General features: G+C 47.8%; 1 protein-coding gene across 1 annotated transcript; it reads right to left on the bottom strand.

Annotated features, from left to right (window-relative positions):
* Positions 1–1,658: 1,658 nt before the first annotated feature.
* Positions 1,659–17,785, bottom strand: arrdc1a (arrestin domain containing 1a). Its single transcript, XM_083913232.1, has 8 exons — positions 17,610–17,785; positions 12,683–12,793; positions 11,466–11,516; positions 6,961–7,115; positions 5,990–6,172; positions 4,829–5,005; positions 3,432–3,984; positions 1,659–2,510 (listed from the first exon to the last, which is right to left on the bottom strand). The coding sequence occupies exons 1-8, from the start codon at positions 17,725–17,727 to the stop codon at positions 2,473–2,475; spliced, it is 1,386 nt and encodes a 461-aa protein (XP_083769358.1). The 5' UTR covers positions 17,728–17,785; the 3' UTR covers positions 1,659–2,472.
* Between the last annotated feature and the right edge of the window lie 1,136 nt (positions 17,786–18,921).

Genomic DNA, 18,921 nt, shown 5'->3' with positions numbered 1-18,921 from the left:
AATACATTAAATAATAAATATATAGAAATAAAAAATATAAAAAATAAAATGATAAATTAATTAATCAATTTAAAATAAATAATTGAAATAATAATAATAATAATACAATAAAATTGTAAATTTGTTTTTAAAAAGGACAAAAATAAATGAATACATTTAAAAATGAAAATATAAAAATAAAATAACTAAATGATAAATAAATCAAAATAATAATAATAATAATATAAAACAATAAACATAATAATAATAATAATAAATAAGTGGGATTTTTTTTTTCTTAAGGACCTTCATAAAAATGTGCATTTGTGTAAAGGTCAGAAATGTGGCAGCAGTGCTCTGATTTGGCCAGTGGGAGGCGTCTAGACAGTCTAATCTGTGACTGATGAGGTGCAAAGTTAATTTATTGTCATTGTAAAACACAAGGCTGCACAATGAAATGAGCCTGTAGCCCCTTTATGCTACACAAGAACAACAACAACAAGAATTGGGTGTTTATGTTTAGGAGTCTCCAAAAGTAGAAATGGAGGCAGAGCCTTCAGCTACCAAGCTCCTCTCCTGTGGAACCGACTCCCAAGTGTTATTCTGGAGGCAGACACCGTCCCCATATTTAAGAGTAGACTTAGAACTTTCCTCTTTGATGAAGCTTACAGCCAGGACTTGCTGATTTAGTTCTGCTTCCTTAATTCTGCTGCTGTAGCCTCGTCTGCCGGGGGATGATCCTGTTCCTGATCCTCTGAGCTCCTCTCCTCTCTGTCTGTATCATTCATGTCTCATCAGTACACGTTACTAATTCAACTTCTTCCTCGGAGTTGTTTGTGCTTTGTCGTCTCTCAGGTCTCTGCTGATGGTGGTGGTGGTGCCTGCTGCCGTGGTCCTGGGTGCAGGTCTCTGCTGATGGTGGTGGTGCCTGCTGCCGTGGTCCTGGGTGCAGGTCTCTGCTGATGGTGGTGGTGCCTGCTGCCGTGGTCCTGCATGACGTTTCCTGCTGCGTTTATAATCTATCAGCTTAGCTGTGCTTGTTTCTACTGTTCTGCTGTATTAATAAGTCATATTCACATTACTATAGATATTATTATAGTTACTGTTACTTTTGTGGTTGTTTCCCTCCCTGGGATTGTCTCTGTCTGTCTTTGTGTCTCTCTGTCTGTCTTTGTGTCTCTCTGCCTGTCTTTGTGACTCTCTGCCTGTCTTTGTGACTCTCTGCCTGTCTTTGTGACTCTCTGCCTGTCTTTGTGTCTCTCTGCCTGTCTTTGTGTCTCTCTCTCTGCCTGTCTTTGTGTCTCTCTGCCTGTCTTTGTGTCTCTCTCTCTGCCTGTCTTTGTGTCTCTCTGCCTGTCTTTGTGTCTCTCTCTCTGCCTGTCTTTGTGTCTCTCTGCCTGTCTTTGTGTCTGTCTGCCTGTCTTTGTGTCTCTCTCTCTGCCTGTCTTTGTGTCTCTCTGCCTGTCTTTGTGACTCTCTGCCTGTCTTTGTGTCTCTCTGTCTGTATTCTCTGCCTGTCTTTGTGTCTGTCTGCCTGTCTTTGTGTCTCTCTCTCTGCCTGTCTTTGTGTCTGTCTGCCTGTCTTTGTGTCTCTCTGTCTGTCTCTCTATCGGTCTTGTCAGACACATGAAAGCCTTTGACACGAGTGCTTTTAAAAGATTTATTGAAATCCAGACAGCAGTTTGGAAAACACTCAAACAATAAATAAATAAAACGTTGTCTTTCTGCGTGTTCGATGGATTCAACTTGCTCGTGAAACATTAAAATTGATTCGCAAAACTACGATTAAGATAAATAACGTGAGCTTCGTCCAAAAAAAGGGGCCAAAGAAAAACGTTGAATCACGGTGACGTTGGATCAGTGTACAGAAGGAAACGTTACACAACACCACGGCCCGAAGGAGGTCGACAGTCACAGCTCGGGTAAAAGCAACAAATCATCAAACATGGCCGACATTCAGCGCGCCGATGCTAACCTGGATTGCGCGTTATATCTTTACAAAGCGTCGCGATTACATCAGCAATATCTGGATTGTTCCTGATCGTCGTTACATTGAGAAAAAACTCCTGATCAAAAGATATTTTTCCTGTAAAACCATTTCATCTGCTCTTAAAAATGAAATAAATGAAAAATATGCCATAAGAATAAAGAGGTTCACAGGTTAATTTCTTATTTAGTGTGTTTTTTACTTAAAATGAGGATATTCAATATGAAAAGAAGTGGTTTGTGTGGCACAGGTTTCCCATAAAACGTTCAAACTCGACATCACAGATGCCATCGGAGGGATTCCTCAATAACCCGCGACTAAAAACAAGACTCCCGTTAATGCAGAGAGAACTGGAAATTAAACTGTGCATGTCCCCCGGTCTGTCCTTTTAGTCAAAGTGCTAAAAGTAGACCAGACAGTGACAGGATTAGATTAGTGAAGGCACGTGTTCCCTGGGCAGCAGAGCTCCAGGTCGATTCCCTTTCATTTAAATTCAAAAATTCGCTTCATGTGTTGCAGCTCTGGTCGTAAGTCGGAGGCGCCTCTGTAACACACAGTTATTAGAGCTGGTTATTACACAAACACTGATACATATCATCACATCATTGACGTCTTCAGAGGATCACAAGAGCGTACGGTATATATTTATATATGCAGAAGCAGAAAGAGCCTGGTGAGAGGTGACACGGACGTCTTTCAGGCAGTGACAGGTGTGTAAACACGTGCGCTGCTGGGTTTTAGGGCTGGTCGAGGGGGCAGAGTGGGCCAGCGCAGGTTTCAGGATGAGTTTAAGTAAAACTGTCTAGTCTACATGTTTGCCTTCATGTCTTATTCTTTTATGTTTTAGTCCCTCGTGTTTTTAGCCTCCATATTTTAACCCTTTACTGTTTTAGGCAACAGTGTTTAGTCTCCAGTGTTTCCTCAGGGGGCCTAAAGGGTTGGGAGTTGTCTCTGGTCTGGCCGCAAGGGTTGCTGTCCCGTAAACAGTTCCGGCCCGGGCGACTAGAGGGCTCTGCACCTTGGTGCGGAGGCTCCTGTCTGCCCAGGTTGGGGGGGTCTCTGTGGCGGTGCTCCCTGTGACCTTGGACTGGGATCTCTCCCGGTGTGGTTGGCCCCCCAAAGGTAGCTTCCTCTAGCCTCCGCTGTACCTCAGGTCTCACTGCCCGGCCATGTCTCTGTAGTGACAGCTAGTGTTCGTGTAGGTGTGTGTGTGTGTGTGTGTGTGTCAGCATGGCTGTGTGTATGAATGTATACATATTTGTGTGTGTCTCTGTGCGTGACTGTGGGGCTGGGAGGGTTGGGCTCGTTTCTTTCTTCTCCTGATTTTATTGGATGTTTCTCTTTTTCTGTACGTCTCTGTAACTTGGCACTGTGCGAGACTCTTCTGTATGAAAAGCACCAAATAAATAAAGGTTGATTTGATTTGATGCCTAGAGCCTGGATAGTCCAGAGTGAGCCGACTGACCTTGTGGGTACGCTGAAGCGCCGTAGTCCGGAGGCAGGATGAGTGGAGTTGGCATTGCAGTGGCACTGTTCTCGGTTGGGTACGGTGCTGTGGGCCCTGTGGGCCCCGCGGACCCACCGGGTGCAGTGCCGGGCCCGTTGTGCTGCTGGTTCTGGGGGAAAAAGAGGCCAGGAGCGTAGCTGAATGCGTTGGGTGACACCATCTGAGACTGACGCTTGTTGGGGACGCCATCGCTCATCGGAGTCCCGCCGTCGGCTCCCTGGTGGTAGTCAGCTGGAGGAGCACTGGGGGAATTATGCGAGGACATCCTGGAGCGAGGGGTGGGGCGGGGAGCGGGTTTGGGGCCAGGGCGAGGGGGCAGAGTGGGGGTGGTGGAGATGGAGGTGGAGGTGGAGATGGAGGTGTTGGGGGTAGAGGCAGATGCTACTGGATCCGCAGCTGAAGCAGAGGAGGCAGGAGCTGCTTTCATGGAGGGGTGCAGTTTTTTGTCCAGTGAGACGTTCCCGATGTGAATGGGTAACGTCAACATGACGTCCGGAGACTTCAGACTGACCTGATGCATCAGAGGAAGAGAGAACGTTAGTGTCCCTGCAAGAATACAGCGTGTATGATCTTACGTTTGATTCCCTTTCAGACTTTAGAATCTAAGGGCGCACTCCCACTGTGCCTCCGTCCCGTGCCCCGTGCTTTAGGGTCCTTGTCCCCCCCTCCAGGCCCGTTTGGACTCACACTACCTGGGCCTCGGAGAATGCTTCTTGCTGCCTATACGTCATCACGCCGTAACACGTCACACGCATTGATGACGTCATGGCGATGCGTGGCTTTGTTTCCAGATCTTTCCGTAGACCTCAGAGTTTTTGTGCGTCTTGTCGACTGTTTTTGAACATTTTCATCGACCAAATCTGCAGTAAACACTCCACCTCCGCATCACACCAATGTGAACCTTTCACCGCCATTGTTTGAAATGTCCGCGCATGGTCCCTCCTTCTTTTTTCTACGTCCCAACAGGCGCACAGGAAATGACCTCAGAACCGCCGTAGGCCTCGTGCTTGTACACGTGCGCACGCTCGTGCTCGTACATGTTCAAACGTGCTTTACAAAAGCCCACCTCTCCCAAACGGGCCGTGGACGGCAAGCGTGACGCTCCTAGGCGTGGTCAAAGGAACTAGACTTTAGCTGTGAAACGCCCTGGGGCACGGTACGGATGGACAGTGGGAGTGCGCCATAAAACTCATCAACAAAAACAAAGTATGTAAACGTGTCAGAGCAGCTCATACAGACAGCGCTCTCTACAGGAGATCACCCTGGACCAGTTTCATGAAGCAAACATTGTATTGATTTGATAATTAAGGAGACAGAGCAGCTGCAGTGCTGAGTTGAAAGGTGAAAACTCTTACTTTGACATAATATTCGATCTTTATGAGTTCACAGCCGACGAGGGAGGACTGAGGAAGAGGAGGAATGATGATCTGCTCCTTCCACTCCGCCTCTTTTCCAGCCTTCACCACACCTCCCTCCACCTCTGCTATCGTCCTCAGGTCATGGGTGGGCCTCTTCGTCTCATAGGTCACTCTCTGAAAACACACATGGAGGTTCATACACCGGACCGGCTGGTGAACATGAAGGCAGTCGGTATAAGACCCACTGTGCCTCATGGCTGCGGTCCTGAAGATCAGTTATTAGTGTTTCTGCATTTGAAGCTACGTCATTATTCTGAACTATATATAAATATATAAATACGCATGTTTGGGCCTCTGCAAAGAAACCTTATAAACACACACACAAAAAGCAGCAATGGGCTCCTTCCTTTGGGACTGACTTTGGTAATCCACTGTAATGGACTTTACTATGAGAGGAGCTGGTACAGGGGCCAGTAGGTAAGTCTTTAAAACACTCTTTAATAAACTCTGGCTTCACTAACTACGCTGTTGCTGCTTTGTTTTGTGTGTAGAGACTCTTCTCATGCTGCTGCAGAGGTTTAATGTTATTTTCAGCAGCATTAGTGGTTAAAAAAGACCTTTGAATGCCTTCACCGTGCTGCCCCGAGCTAATTAGTGTTAGCCACGTCCAGCTGTTAGCAACTCAGTTAATCGTTGTTACATGAAAAAATTGTCTCGATGGGTTATTTGATGAGTGTATTTGCTGAAAAAGAGTCAGAATTTCAGTTTAACTGTCGGTCTTTGTGAACTTCCTGGCTCAGATTATGTTTGTTTAAGTCGCCTCGGACAACAACGAAGGGTTCGTCTGCTCCCCTTAGCTCGTGCTGAGCCTCGTGCTCCATGCTATTTATGGAAATGTTGGAAAATACATTTACTGCAGCAGCAACTTGATCTTTTAACAAAGGATACAAAAACTAAGCACAACATTAAATGAGAGAAACAACAGAAAGAGACGCAAATCAAACACTAGTCAGATCATACATCAGTTCATCATAGTTTATATACTATTATAGTTAAAGAGTCCAATGTTTCTGTAGTGTATTTCATGGCCTATGCTGTGAGATCTGCATCCGTAAGGTTCGGAGGTATGGTGCTCTGTAAGACTGAACATGTGTTTACCTGCATCAGGCTGGCAGCCATGTTGCCCGTGGTCTTCCCAGACTGGTTGTGGATGTTGGTCAACACGTGGATGATCTGGCCTGACGTGTAACCCTTCATGTCGGCCTGGGCCTTCAGGACCACGGTGCCCGTTTTCACCAGCATGTAGGTGAACTGCTGCGTCACTGCAGATGAACGGACTCCCTGCATGGAGAAGAGCAGCGAAATATCAGTTACATGTTCATTTAATTACAGGTTAAGGGCGCACTCACACTGTCCATCCGTACCGTGCCCAAACAGGTTTCACAGCTAAAGTCTGGTTCCTTTGACCAGTGTGAGTGCAAGCGTACCGCGTCTAGGAGCGGCCAGCTTGCCGGCCACGACCCGTTTGGGAGAGGTGGGCTTTTGTAAAGCACGTTTGCACATGTACGAGCACGAGGCCTACGGCGGTTCTGAGGTCATTTCCTGTGCGCCTGTTGGGACGTAGAAAAAAGAAGGAGGGACCATGCGCGGACATTTAAAACAATGGCGGTGAAAGGTTCACGTTGGTGTGATGCGGAGGTGGAGTGTTTACTGCAGATTTGGTCGATGAAAAGATTCAAAAACAGTCGACAAGACGCACAAAAACTCCGAGGTCTACGGAAAGATCTGGAAACAAAGCCACGCATCGCCATGACGTCATCAATGCGTGTGACGTGTTACGGCGTGATGACGTATAGGCAGCAAGAAGCATTCTCCGAGGCCCAGGTAGTGTGAGTACAAACGGGCCTGGAGGGGGGGACAAGGACCCTAAAGCACGGGACGGACGCACAGGGGGAGGGCGGCCTAACTGACCAAGTGTGTTGGTGACGGACAGATGGTTTATCCAGTATTTTCGCCCCTTCCCAAAAAATCTCCAAACCAGAGTTCCCAGATCCAACCAATCCATGTGGAGGAGTCAGGGTACGAGGATCGACCGTACCCACCCACCCACATAAATAATCCTGTCTCACCCATATGTCCGGCACCTCGTTCAGGTTGAGAAGGCGCAGCAGGAAGAAAGCCTTCTCTGTGTTGTAGTCTTTGGCAAACCGCGGCGTCTCAATGAAAGCCCTCACTCTGTAAACGATGCGACCGTAGTTGCCTTCGAAAGATGTCGGAGCCGAGTCTGTGGGAAAGGAGTCAAAGAGGTTTTAGGGTTAGGGTTAACACCACACCAGGTTACGGCAGTCTCCATTTTTCATTTTTCATCTTTCTGACTGGAGTTCAGACTTTTTACGGCTCGACTAAGACGTTTGATCATCGTGGCGTTTGACCTTTTTATATGACGGCAGAGACGTTTGCTCTACAGACACACACACACACACAACTTTCCCCACATGTCCTTTATTCCATTACCTTTGAAAAAACCTGAGAAACTATCAATTATATTCCTGATTTTCACATTAACCTGGAAAATAAAAAGATCCCACGCCACCTTATCGTTAACGTTCGTTTCAAGTGTCGAGAGTTGGTTCTGTCAGTCCCTCCTCTCTCCCTCTTGTGTGAGTTTGTGTCCCACCGTCTGTGTTTCCCTGCATGTATCTCCCCCCTCTGTGTTTGTTTGTCCAGGTCCCGTAGGCGTGTCCCTCTCAGCTGCAGCCTGTTACTCTGATCACCTGTAGGACTATAAAGACCCTGAGCTGACGGGCATGCAGCGCCGGACCGTTGTTATCCTTCCCTTGGTCGAGTTCTCGTTCATCGGTTATTATGTTTATTGTTTATTGTTTGTTATATATTACTACATCAGCCTTCTAGATCACTAAGATCCTCTGAGTCTGTCAGAATCTGTCAGTGGTTCGCAGAGTTAACTCAAATCAAGGGAAAGCATCTTTCAGTCATTATGCAACAAACAGCTGGAATCAACTTCCTGCAGATGTGAGACTTTCACCCACTCTGACCACTTTTACAACTTTTACGTTCACCTCAGCTTTCTGCTAAATCTTTGCACTTCTAACGTCCGCACCGTTTTTATTATTGTCTGTTTTTATTCTCTTTGTCTCTGTAATGCATTTGAATTCATGATGTGTTGCTGTGAAGCACTTTGAGTCTGCCTTGCGGATAAAAAAAGTGCGTTACAAATAAAGCTGCCTTGCCTAAATCGTTGTTCTCTTTGTTTTCTCCGTAGTTTCCCGCGTTCCTGTTTCCTCGTCCTGTTCCCTGAATAGTATTTAACGTTTGTCGTTTGTATTAAACGTTTTGTTTGTACTTTTTACTCCGTGTCTGCGTTTGGGTCCAGTCTCCCAGTGTTATTTCCCCGCACCGTTCATGACACCAAGCCTTGGACCTTTGCTGTAAGTCGTATCCGTCTCCCCCCCCGCCCCTCTCCATCTCCAGGCTCTGCTTTTACAGCATAGTGGTTAGCACTGTCGCCTCACAGCGAGAAGGTTCCTGGTTTGAATCCCGGCTGGGGCCCTTCTGTGTGGAGTTTGCATGTTCCCCCCGTGTCTGCGTGGGTTTTCTCCAGGTTCTCCGGTTTCCTCCCACAGTCCAAAGACGTGCAGGTGTTCGGTTCATTGATGACTCTAAATCACCCGTAGGTGTGAATGGTTGTCTGTCTCTGTTTGTCTCTATGTGTCCTGTGATAGACTGGCGTCCTGTCCAGGGTGGACCCCGCCTCACGCCCGATGTCAGCTGGGATCGGCTCCAGCCCCCCGTGACCCCGACAGGGACAAGAGGCCGAAGATGAATGAATGAATGAATATTAAAAGGGCAAATGCCCAAAATATAATCTAGAAGAGCAAAACAAAACGTGTCTCCAGGTTGTGGATTTTTTAGGGTCGATGCAGATGGAGTTTATTTTGTGCCCTGATTCACCTGCAGGGGTGAGGAAAGTGCACGCTTCATGTGAGCGATCCAGGTTCACAGGCGTAACAAAACCGGTCGGGCTGCTTTTGAGCTCCTGTGGCATTCCTCGTCACGCTGCAGAGGATTATGTGAAAAAACTAATGATTCCAGCAGACGAGTGGTCTAACAAAGGCTAAACACGAGGGCTAACCATGGCAACGAGGGTCAGGGACGAGGTGTGCTGCTCTCAGAGTGTCATGACTGCGGCCAAACATCAAAACACAACAGGTTCAACACTCTCACAGCAGGGTTTGTGGACACTGTACGTGAGCTGTCAGTTATTCATCTCAGAACCATAAGACATACTGTTTACAGACGTGTCAGACAAACTCATGGTTGGCCTCACATTTCCCCTTGCTGTCGTTTAAGCCTGTGAATGTTCTCATGTGTCCAGGTCGTCGTTATCCGCAAAGCAATTTCAGTCAAAAGCAACTGGACTTGGTTATTTGTCTAGGAAGACGTTTCCAGTCCCAGCCTGGTCCTGGTCCTGGTCCTGGTCCAGTCCCAGCCTGGTCAGATGCGTACATGAACTGATGAAGCCTCTTGGATGAGAGGGGAAACGTCTTCCTAGACAAAGAACCAAGTCCAGTTGCTTTTGACTGAGCAAAGGACGGCACAAAGTGTGGTAGAGGAGGAACAAGAGCTCGCTGGAGGAGTTTCCCCCGTCGTCTCTACAGCGTCTTCAAAGTGGAGGAAGAATATTTAAGTCTATATTTTGAAACACCGTCCCTAAGTTTAGTGTGTGGTTTCATTTCAGCAGTTTCAGTCAAAAGCAACTGGACTCGGTTATTTGTTATTGTTGTTTAAGAGTCAAACTTGTGCTGATGTCATCAGGGAGCGCCCTGACAGAGTGGTGTGATGAGTAAATGAAACAAAGTGACAGCAGCTGACGTCACTCTAGGTGCGTTTCCATTGGGGCTCGATTACCCGGAAGGAGGCGGGTCTGTCTCGCTGAACGCCCCTGGTTTGCATGTGAGGCGCTCAAGCGTCAGTTTGTTTCCCTGTGAGAGAGTGAGGCTGTTTTTCACCCCTGAGAGACGCCCGGGTGCTGATTGGATGGAGCTCTCAGCAGGATGTGACGTGTTTTAACAGACGCCACAACAACACGGTGAAGTAGAGGAGACACTTTTATCCAGTGGTGAAGAAGAACTCAGCACAGAAGTCCCTGTGTGGACCATGAATGGAGCGTGGACTGGTGGCTGGAGAGGTGCCAGTTCATCTCCTGGGCACTACCGAGGTGCTGTTGAGCAAGGCACCGAACCCCCAACTGCTCGGGACGCAGGTCACTGGCAGCCCCCTCGCTCTGACATCTCTCCATTAGTCGCATGTGTATAGGTCCTGTCTGTGCATGTGTGTGTGTAACATGATTAATAATAAGAGTGAAAAAATTCAATCTTAATCTTCTTCTTCTTCTTCTTCTTCTTCTTCTTCTTCTTCTTCTTCTTCTTCTTCTTCTTCTTCTTCTTCTTCTTCTTCTTCTTCTTCTTCTTCTTCTTCTTCTTCTTCTTCTTCTTCTTCTTCTTCTTCTTCTTCTTCTTCTTCTTCTTCTTCTTCTTCTTCTTCTTCTTCTTCTTCTTCTTCTTCTTCTTCTTCTTCTTCTTCTTCTTCTTCTTCTTCTTCTTCTTCTTCTTCTTCTTCTTCTCTTCTTCTTCTTCTTCTTCTTCTTCTTCTTCTTCTTCTTCTTCTTCTTCTTCTGCGGTGCCCAGACTTAAGTGTACGAGCACGAGGCCTACGGCGGTTCTGAGGTCATTTCCTGTGCGCCTGTTTGGGACGTAGAAAAAAGAAGGAGGGACCATGCGCGGACATTTAAAACAATGGCGGTGAAAGGTTCACGTTGGTGTGATGCGGAGGTGGAGTGTTTACTGCAGATTTGGTCGATGAAAATATTCAAAAACAGTCGACAAGACGCACAAAAACTCCGAGGTCTACGGAAAGATCTGGAAACAAAGCCACGCATCGCCATGACGTCATCAATGCGTGTGACGTGTTACGGCGTGATGACGTATAGGCAGCAAGAAGCATTCTCCGAGGACCAGGTAGTGTGAGTACAAACGGGCCTGGAGGGGGGGACAAGGACCCTAAAGCACGGGGCACGGGACGGAGGCACAGTGGGAGGGCGCCCTAACACGTCACCTCCAGAGTCTCCTAAATCCCTCTGGGGCCTTTATCTTGTAATGGAAACACGGCGAGTGAGCAGCCGTTTGAGACGGCGTGCCCTGAAACTCTCCGAGGGGCCACGTTTGACCCTTTAATGGAAACACGCAGATGGAAATCTTGAGGAGAATCAGCAGCAAGACTTGACATGTTTGTAATAACTGGGCTCAGGTGATATTTGAAGGTTGTTTTCTTTTCCCCTGAGAAAAATAATAAATAGTTAAATCATAGAGAATATTTGGGACTTTTTAGAAACTTCTAAAGCTTTTTTCATACTTTCACATTGAGGAAACAAAAATCAGTTGAGTTTGCTTCTCTTTGTTCAGCCTTTGTTCAGAAAGCGACTGGACTTTAAGTGCAACAGTCCTGGTGAACGATGGGATACGCGCCCCGTCCCCACCGGGTGAACACCCACAGGCCAGGACACGTCCGTGCAAACACACAGACACAGGAAAAATGCGTTGACTCCAGCACTCACCTGGTATGACAAACTTGAAGGGAAAAGTGTGCGCGCCCTGTTTCAGAGTTCCTGTACGGGACACAGAGAGCAGATACCATCTGTCAGTGGGAGCGGCAACAACCACCCTGCTGTTCCCAGCCTCAGGGCAGGACGCTGCATCCACAGTGGAGAGGGGGAACCTTCAAAAGCACATTCTTCACCCTCCACACCATTTCTTTTGTCTTTCTATTGTTTTAATGTCACTAAATATCCAAATGTCCAGTGTGTGTATAGTTTTTACGTGTGTATTGTAACATTTCCTGTGGAAAACAAACTCACAAGTAAGTTTTTAAAGTGGCGTAAAATCCTCTCAGGGTCTTTTTTCGACACCGTCGAGACTTTTTTTTCATGTAACAACTATTAACGGTGCCCCCTCGCTCTGACATCTCTCCATTAGTTGCATGTATATAGGTCCTGTTTGTGCATGTGTGTGTATTTTGGGCCTGTGTGTGTGTGTGTGTGTGTGTGTGTGTGTGTGTGTGTGTAACCTGTACAATAATAATAACAGAGTGAAATAATTGAATTTCCCCTTGCAGGATGAATAAAGTAATAATTCTTCTTCTTAACAGAGAAATCCTGGACAGTCGCTAACAGTCGGACGTGGCTAACAGTGATTAGCTCGGGGCAGCACGGTGAAGGCATTCAAAGGTCTTTTTTAACCACTAATGCTGCTGAAAATAACAGCAAACCTCTGCAGCAGCATGAGAAGAGTCCCTACACACACAACAAAGCAGCAACAACGTAGTTAGTGAAGCCAAAGTTTATTTAAATAGTGTTTTAAAGACTTACCTACTGGCTCCTGTACCAGCTCCTCTCATAGTAAAGTCCATTACAGTGGATTACCAAAGTCAATCCCAAAGGAAGGAGCCCATTGCTGCTTTGTTTTGTGTGTAGGGACTCTTCTCATGCTGCTGCAGAGGTTTGCTGTTATTTTCAGCAGCATTAGTGGTTAAAAATGACCTTTGAATGCCTTCACTGTGCTGCCCCGAGCTGTTAGCGACTCTGTATGCAAGAGCCCAAAAAGACCCTGAGAGGATTTCCCTCTAAGACTCATCTGTGCCTGAACACTTAGTGGTCTCTTAATGCTCTGCTCTGGTGTGGAAACAGCACCGACTGTGTGGGACTCTAACAGCAGGGTGGATCAAACGCTTCGATTCAGCTTCGTTAGTTAGCGTTTAATTTGTTCCGCAGCATACCTTTGTCCGCAAGAGCCACGGTGCTGTTGAAGTACTGCTCCTCCATGGTCCACGCCAAGTCATTGACCTTGTTGGTGACGCCACAGAAGCCGTTGCAGTTCACTTTGACGGCTGCAAACGAGAACACAGAGATGTCAGCGTCTGGACACGAGACGTTTCTAAGCAGCTGCAGTTTGAAAGACTTAAAATATGCAAATGAAGCAGACAGTCTGATTCTCTGGGCAGAACAAAAAAAGATGGTTGGATAACGCACAGAGAAAGAGAGCGGGCAGAGAAGAGACGGCCACAGGGCCGTGCAACCTCACTCTTGCAGATATGTAAGGGCGCACTCCCACAGTGCGTCCGCAACGTGCTTTAGGGCTCTTGTCCCCCCCTCCAGGCCCGTTTGTACTCACACTACCTGGGCCTCGGCGAATGCTTCTTGCTGCCTATACGTCATCACGCCGTAACACGTCACACGCATTGATGACGTCATGGCGATGCGTGGCTTTGTTTCCAGATCTTTCCGTAGACCTCTGAGTTTTTAGACCTTTCACCTCCATTGTATGAAATGTCCGCGCATGGTCCCTCCTTCTTTTCTCTACGTCCGAACAGGCGCACAGGAAATGACCTCAGAACCGCCGTAGGCCTCTTGCTCGTACACGTGCGCACGCTCGTGCTCGTACACGTGCAAACGTGCGTTACTAAAGCCCACCTCTCCCAAACGGGCCGTGGACGGCAAGCGTGCTGCTCCTAGACGTGGTACGGTTGCACTCACACTGGTCAAAGGAACCAGACTTTACCCTTGAAACGTGCTTGGGCACGGTACGGATGGACAGTTTTATCACTGTTCAAACTGGCCAGACTGTAGAGTAGTGAAACAGTTTAGAGCCTTACCCAGCATTAAGAGTTAAATTATTTCCTGACATTAAAGGAGCTTTTTGTGGCTGCATGCCTCCACCAACCAGTCAAGATGCAGCTTACATTCAAACTGTCCAGACATCCGTATTATTAACTAGTAATGTTTGGTTGAATGTAGGCCTGTCACACAAACACATTTTGCGGGGCGATAAACTGCCTAGAAAATCCTGTTAGACGTTTCTATGAAAGGTCAGAATTAGCGTGGGAATTTCTCAAGTTCTCGAGTTAAATTAAATCAAATCAAATTAAACTAGTCACTAATAACCTACTCTAGATCTTCCATCAGTCACATTTATAGCAAATATTGTCGATCAACACTGCGATGATCTTTGGTGTTCTGCTGAGGGTTCGGGTTCGGGTTAGGGGTTAACTCTGGTTCTCCCTGAGGAGGGGGGGGGGGGTATCCTGGCCCCCTTTCTGACTGCAGGAGCGCATGAGGCCTGCTGGGGACCTGTCTGTGGGGGAGGCCCCAGGGCGGCCACCTGACACCGTGTGCTTACAGCCTACAACACATGTTGAATTTAAATGGTAAACACGAAACTTCTTACCACGCTTCTGTGTCGTCGTTGTGTTTAAGCAGCAGGTGAAAGAAGCCGCTCGGTGATTGGATCCAGAACAAAGGGACAGGAAACAACAGGAACAGACCGGCTCTGATCCAGACCTACTATATTGATACTAGGGATACTATACTAGGATAATTATCCCATCTCATCTTCAGTCTCTTATCCTGGATCAGGTCTCGGGGGCAGCAGCTCCAGCAGGGGACCCCAAACTTCCCTTTCCAGGGCCACATTAACCAGCTCTAACTGGGGTCAGCTGTTTCCTGCTTTCAAAACTCCCATAACAGTTCATGCCAGACACCTCCGCCTGAGTCACGCCTGTGCCGCCATGGTGCATCGACTCGATTTTACATGGAGCCGCCAATATGTGCAGGGTCTGAGCCGTAGGGTGCCAAATCAGGCCGGCAATACGCGGCGGTGTGTCTGAATACGCAGACGAGGCCGCAGCTAAATGACCGTCTGGTGTAAAAACACCTACAGACGGTTGCTACAAAGTTGGTTAAATATCGTACTGTAGGTCTGGAGCAAAGATTTCCCTTCATTAGAACCAAAGCAGGAGCAGACAACAGTATCTGTCAACGTCTAAACATCTAAGAACTCTTTTCAGTCTGAAAAACTCTGAAAACAGACGCTAAACGCTCCTTTGGTAGCCTCATCGTGTCCACTGTATACGAGCTAAACCGCAGTGACTGAAACATATGTGATTTTTAATGCAGGTCAATATTTGCCCAGTAATGAGTATCAGGGCCCAACCCGCTTCACCCTCCGTCAGTGACTCAGAGTGCTGCACGGGGAGAGCGTTGGTTTCCTGGGAGGCCGCGCAGTGAAACCGACAGCCGGACCGGTTCTACCTGAACAGGAATGTAAACAGACCGGAGGGCCCAGGAGCACTCCAACAGAAACTCCCATACACACGAGAGCTGCTCTCAGCGAGGAGAGAGAGAGAGAGAGAGAGAGAGAGGGAGAGAGAGAGAGAGAGAGAGAGAGAGGGGGGGAGAGGGAGAGGGAGAGGGAGAGGGAGAGAGAGAGAGAGAGAGAGAGAGAGAGAGAGGGAGAGATCTGAGGGAGAGGGAGAGGGAGAGGGAGAGGGAGAGGGAGAGGGAGAGAGAGGGAGAGAGAGAGAGAGGGAGGGAGAGGGAGAGGGAGAGGGAGAGGGAGAGGGAGAGAGAGGGAGAGAGAGAGAGAGGGAGGGAGAGGGAGAGGGAGAGGGAGAGGGAGAGGGAGAGGGAGAGAGAGGGAGAGGGAGAGGGGGAGGGAGAGAGAGAGAGAGGGAGAGGGAGAGGGAGAGGGAGAGGGAGAGGGAGAGGGAGAGAGAGGGAGAGAGAGAGAGAGGGAGGGAGAGGGAGAGGGAGAGGGAGAGGGAGAGGGAGAGAGAGAGAGAGAGAGAGAGAGAGATCAGAGGGAGAGAGGGAGAGAGAGAGAGAGAGAGAGATCAGAGGGAGAGAGAGAGAGAGAGAGAGAGAAAGGGAGAGAGGGAGATCAGAGAGAGAAAGTGTCACTTCGTAATTAGCTCGAGAACAGCACACTTATCTTGAGCCGACGGGAAATGGCGGTTCGGACGGGCACGAGGAGCGGAACCACTGTGAGGACAAAGACGCGGTGCATTCAAGAACTGTAGGTGAACGCAAACGACAACACCCGGCCCTGCTGGCATAAGGGCGCCCTCCCACTGTGCCTCCGTCCCGTGCCCCGTGCTTTAGGGTCCTTGTCCCCCCCTCCAGACCCGTTTGTACTCACACTACCTGGGCCTCGGAGAATGCTTCTTGCTGCCTATACGTCATCACGCTGTAACACGTCACACGCATTGATGACGTCATGGCGATGCGTGGCTTTGTTTCCAGATCTTTCCGTAGACCTCGGAGTTTTTGTGCGTCTTGTCGACTGTTTTTGAATCTTTTCATCGACCAAATCTGCAGTAAACACTCCACCTCCGCATCACACCAACGTGAACCTTTCACCGCCATTGTTTTAAATGTCCGCGCATGGTCCCTCCTTCTTTTTTCTACGTCCCAACAGGCGCACAGGAAATGACCTCAGAACCGCCGTAGGCCTCGTGCTCGTACACGTGCGCACGCTCGTGCTCGTACATGTGCAAACGTGCTTTACAAAAGCCCACCTCTCCCAAACGGGCCGTGGACGGCAACCGTACCGCACTAACACTGGTCAAAGGAACCTGACTTTAGCTGTGAAACCTGTTTGGGCACGGTACGGATGGACAGTGTGAGTGCGCGCTGAGAGCATGACGCTGCACTTTACTGCTGGACTGCACTAAAAGAGCACATGAGGAAGGAGGAAGAACCCGTTCAAAGAGCTCCGGTGGACTCAGAGCTGAAGTTGCCATGGAGAGAACGGAGGTCATGTCTTCTGTTTTACGTTGGTGGATGTTTTAAAGGCTGACTCCAGTGTTTCTTAGTCTCTATTCAATTATTTCAGAACAATAAATAAACAATTTCTTTTATTTCCTCATCATTTTCTCTCTTTCTTTCTTTTGCTGAGTCACATTTGGAGATCTTAAAGGTTGAACATGTAGAATCATACACCCACGGGCGCTATGCTGGGTACAGAATGAACGTACGGCCTCTCCCGTTGTTTGAACACATCTGAATTTCTTAAAAAAAACAACGTAAATGCGATTTTACCTCGTTTTTATGGATGAAAAAGACGTCTGACTGATGAAAGAGGTGATCGTAATCGTTCACGTTCGGCCGTTGTTGTGTCTGTTTTGTCTCAACGGAGCGTTTGGACCCGGAAATCTTATTTTGAAAGGGTGTCACGTCAGACCGGACACACGGATACTTGTGTTTATGGTGTGATTTTCTGGAGGGGACGGGTTCAAACGGGCTCAAACAGACTCCGGTCTCCTGTAGGCTACCGCACCGGGTCTGACCAACCTGGCAACCCGACTGCTGGAGTTCTTTTTTGTTGTTGCGAAGACGATCTTGAGACACTAGATGGAGCTGTTCTGCTCATTCTACAGATTCAACCTTTAAGACATCGTGTTGTTTTAGGGGTTAAGACATTTCACCTGCTTCTTAGAATAATAAACCATTTAATGACTCAGTGGAGAGTCTGGAAAACAAAATGTGTCATGAGAAGGTGAAAGTTTCCACAGGTGACCTCAGCACCTGTTTCACCCCCCCTGTCTCTAACATGATGGTGATTATGATCATGGGAATAACCCCGAGGCCTTTTCCTCATTAGGTCTCATTAACCTCTCACACACTGGGACATTATGGAGCAGCAGTGATGCAGAACATGACTTCCAGTGCCACACAAAGTGCCCTTTAAAGCTTTCACACAGCACCACAGCCCCTCACATCAACGTTAAAGTCCCTATTCTATAACCCAGGCACTTCCACAGTCACATCATAGCGTGAGAGGCCCCGTCCAGTCCCGGTTAGAGCCGTACTTCCTTGTTGGGCGACGGCCCCGTCTCGCCCCAGGTGTGCGCACATTCCCCCGCTCACCTTTGCACTGCAGCGGCTGGCCCAGTTTGAAGGCCACGGTTCCGGAGATGGACTCGCCCGGGCTGTACACCACCTTGTTCTTGTCAAAGGTGATCTCGAACTCCTGAAGTTTCCCCATGTTTTCCCCACGAGATCCACGGACCCGCTGATCCACAGCAGCCAGAGGGAGGAGGAAGAAGAAGATCACCTGTGCGCGCACAACAACACGAGCACTCACGGCTCTCTGTCCACGCCCCTCCACGTGACGTCACAGACCTGAGCGAAAGGTAGGCAGGTGTTTGAGCAAAAGTCCTCCCGACATGGAAGCGCGTTTTTGTCCACAAGTTCTCCCCACACACCACAAAAAGATGCAAAACCACCACAAATAGATGCAAAACCAGCACAAAAAGATGCAAAATGACTAAAAATAGATGCAAAACCACCACAAAAAGATGCAAAATGACTAAAAATAGATGCAAAACCACCACAAAAAGATGCAAAATGACTAAAAATAGATGCAAAACCAGCACAAAAAGATGCAAAATGACTGAAAATAGATGCAAAACCAGCACAAAAAGATGCAAAATGACTAAAAATAGAAGCAAAACCACCACAAAAAGATGCAAAATGACTAAAAATAGATGCAAAACCACCACAAAAAGATGCAAAATGACTAAAAATTGAAGCAAAACCACCACAAAAAGATGCAAAACCATCACAAAAAGATGCAAAATGACTAAACAAAGATGCCAATCAAACCTATGAAGCCCGTAAGGAGGCGGACTATCACGGCTGAGAAAGTCCTGAATCATCAGATCAGGGGCGAACGTCTTCACACAGATTTTGTTCCTCTCTGTTCAGGTTGTGCTTCACGATCACATCACGTGTCCCAGAATGACGTCTTTTAGGAGAGGAGGAATATTACGCCTCGCCTCGGTTTTCCCACAGACAGGACGTAATAATCTATATAATCACCCCCTAAGAACAAAGAGGGAGAGAAAAAATAATGTTAAGATTATTGTTTGGCCGTTTTTATTATATAGGACAGACAGGAAAAGGTGTGTGAGAGAGAGAGACACGCAACAAAGGGCTGCAGGTCGGAGTCAAACCCGCGGCCGCTGCCTCGAGGACCTTCAGCCTCTTTACACTGCTGCACTAATGTGCTGTTTATTTATTTATTTATGTTTAGTGTGTACCTAGTAAGGTTGGGTTACGGTGTCATCCCTGAAGCAATTTCAGTCAAAAGCAACTTGGTTATTTGTCTAGGAAGATGTTTCCCCTCTCATCCAAGAGGCTTCATCAGTTCATGTACACATCTGACCAGGCTGGGACT

This window comes from Echiichthys vipera (genome assembly GCF_963691815.1).
Source record: "Echiichthys vipera genome assembly, chromosome: 4".
In the NCBI taxonomy this organism is placed as follows: Eukaryota; Metazoa; Chordata; class Actinopteri; order Perciformes; family Trachinidae; genus Echiichthys; species Echiichthys vipera.
Note: the sequence above shows the minus strand (reverse complement) of the source record. Positions and strands in the feature narration are given on the sequence as shown.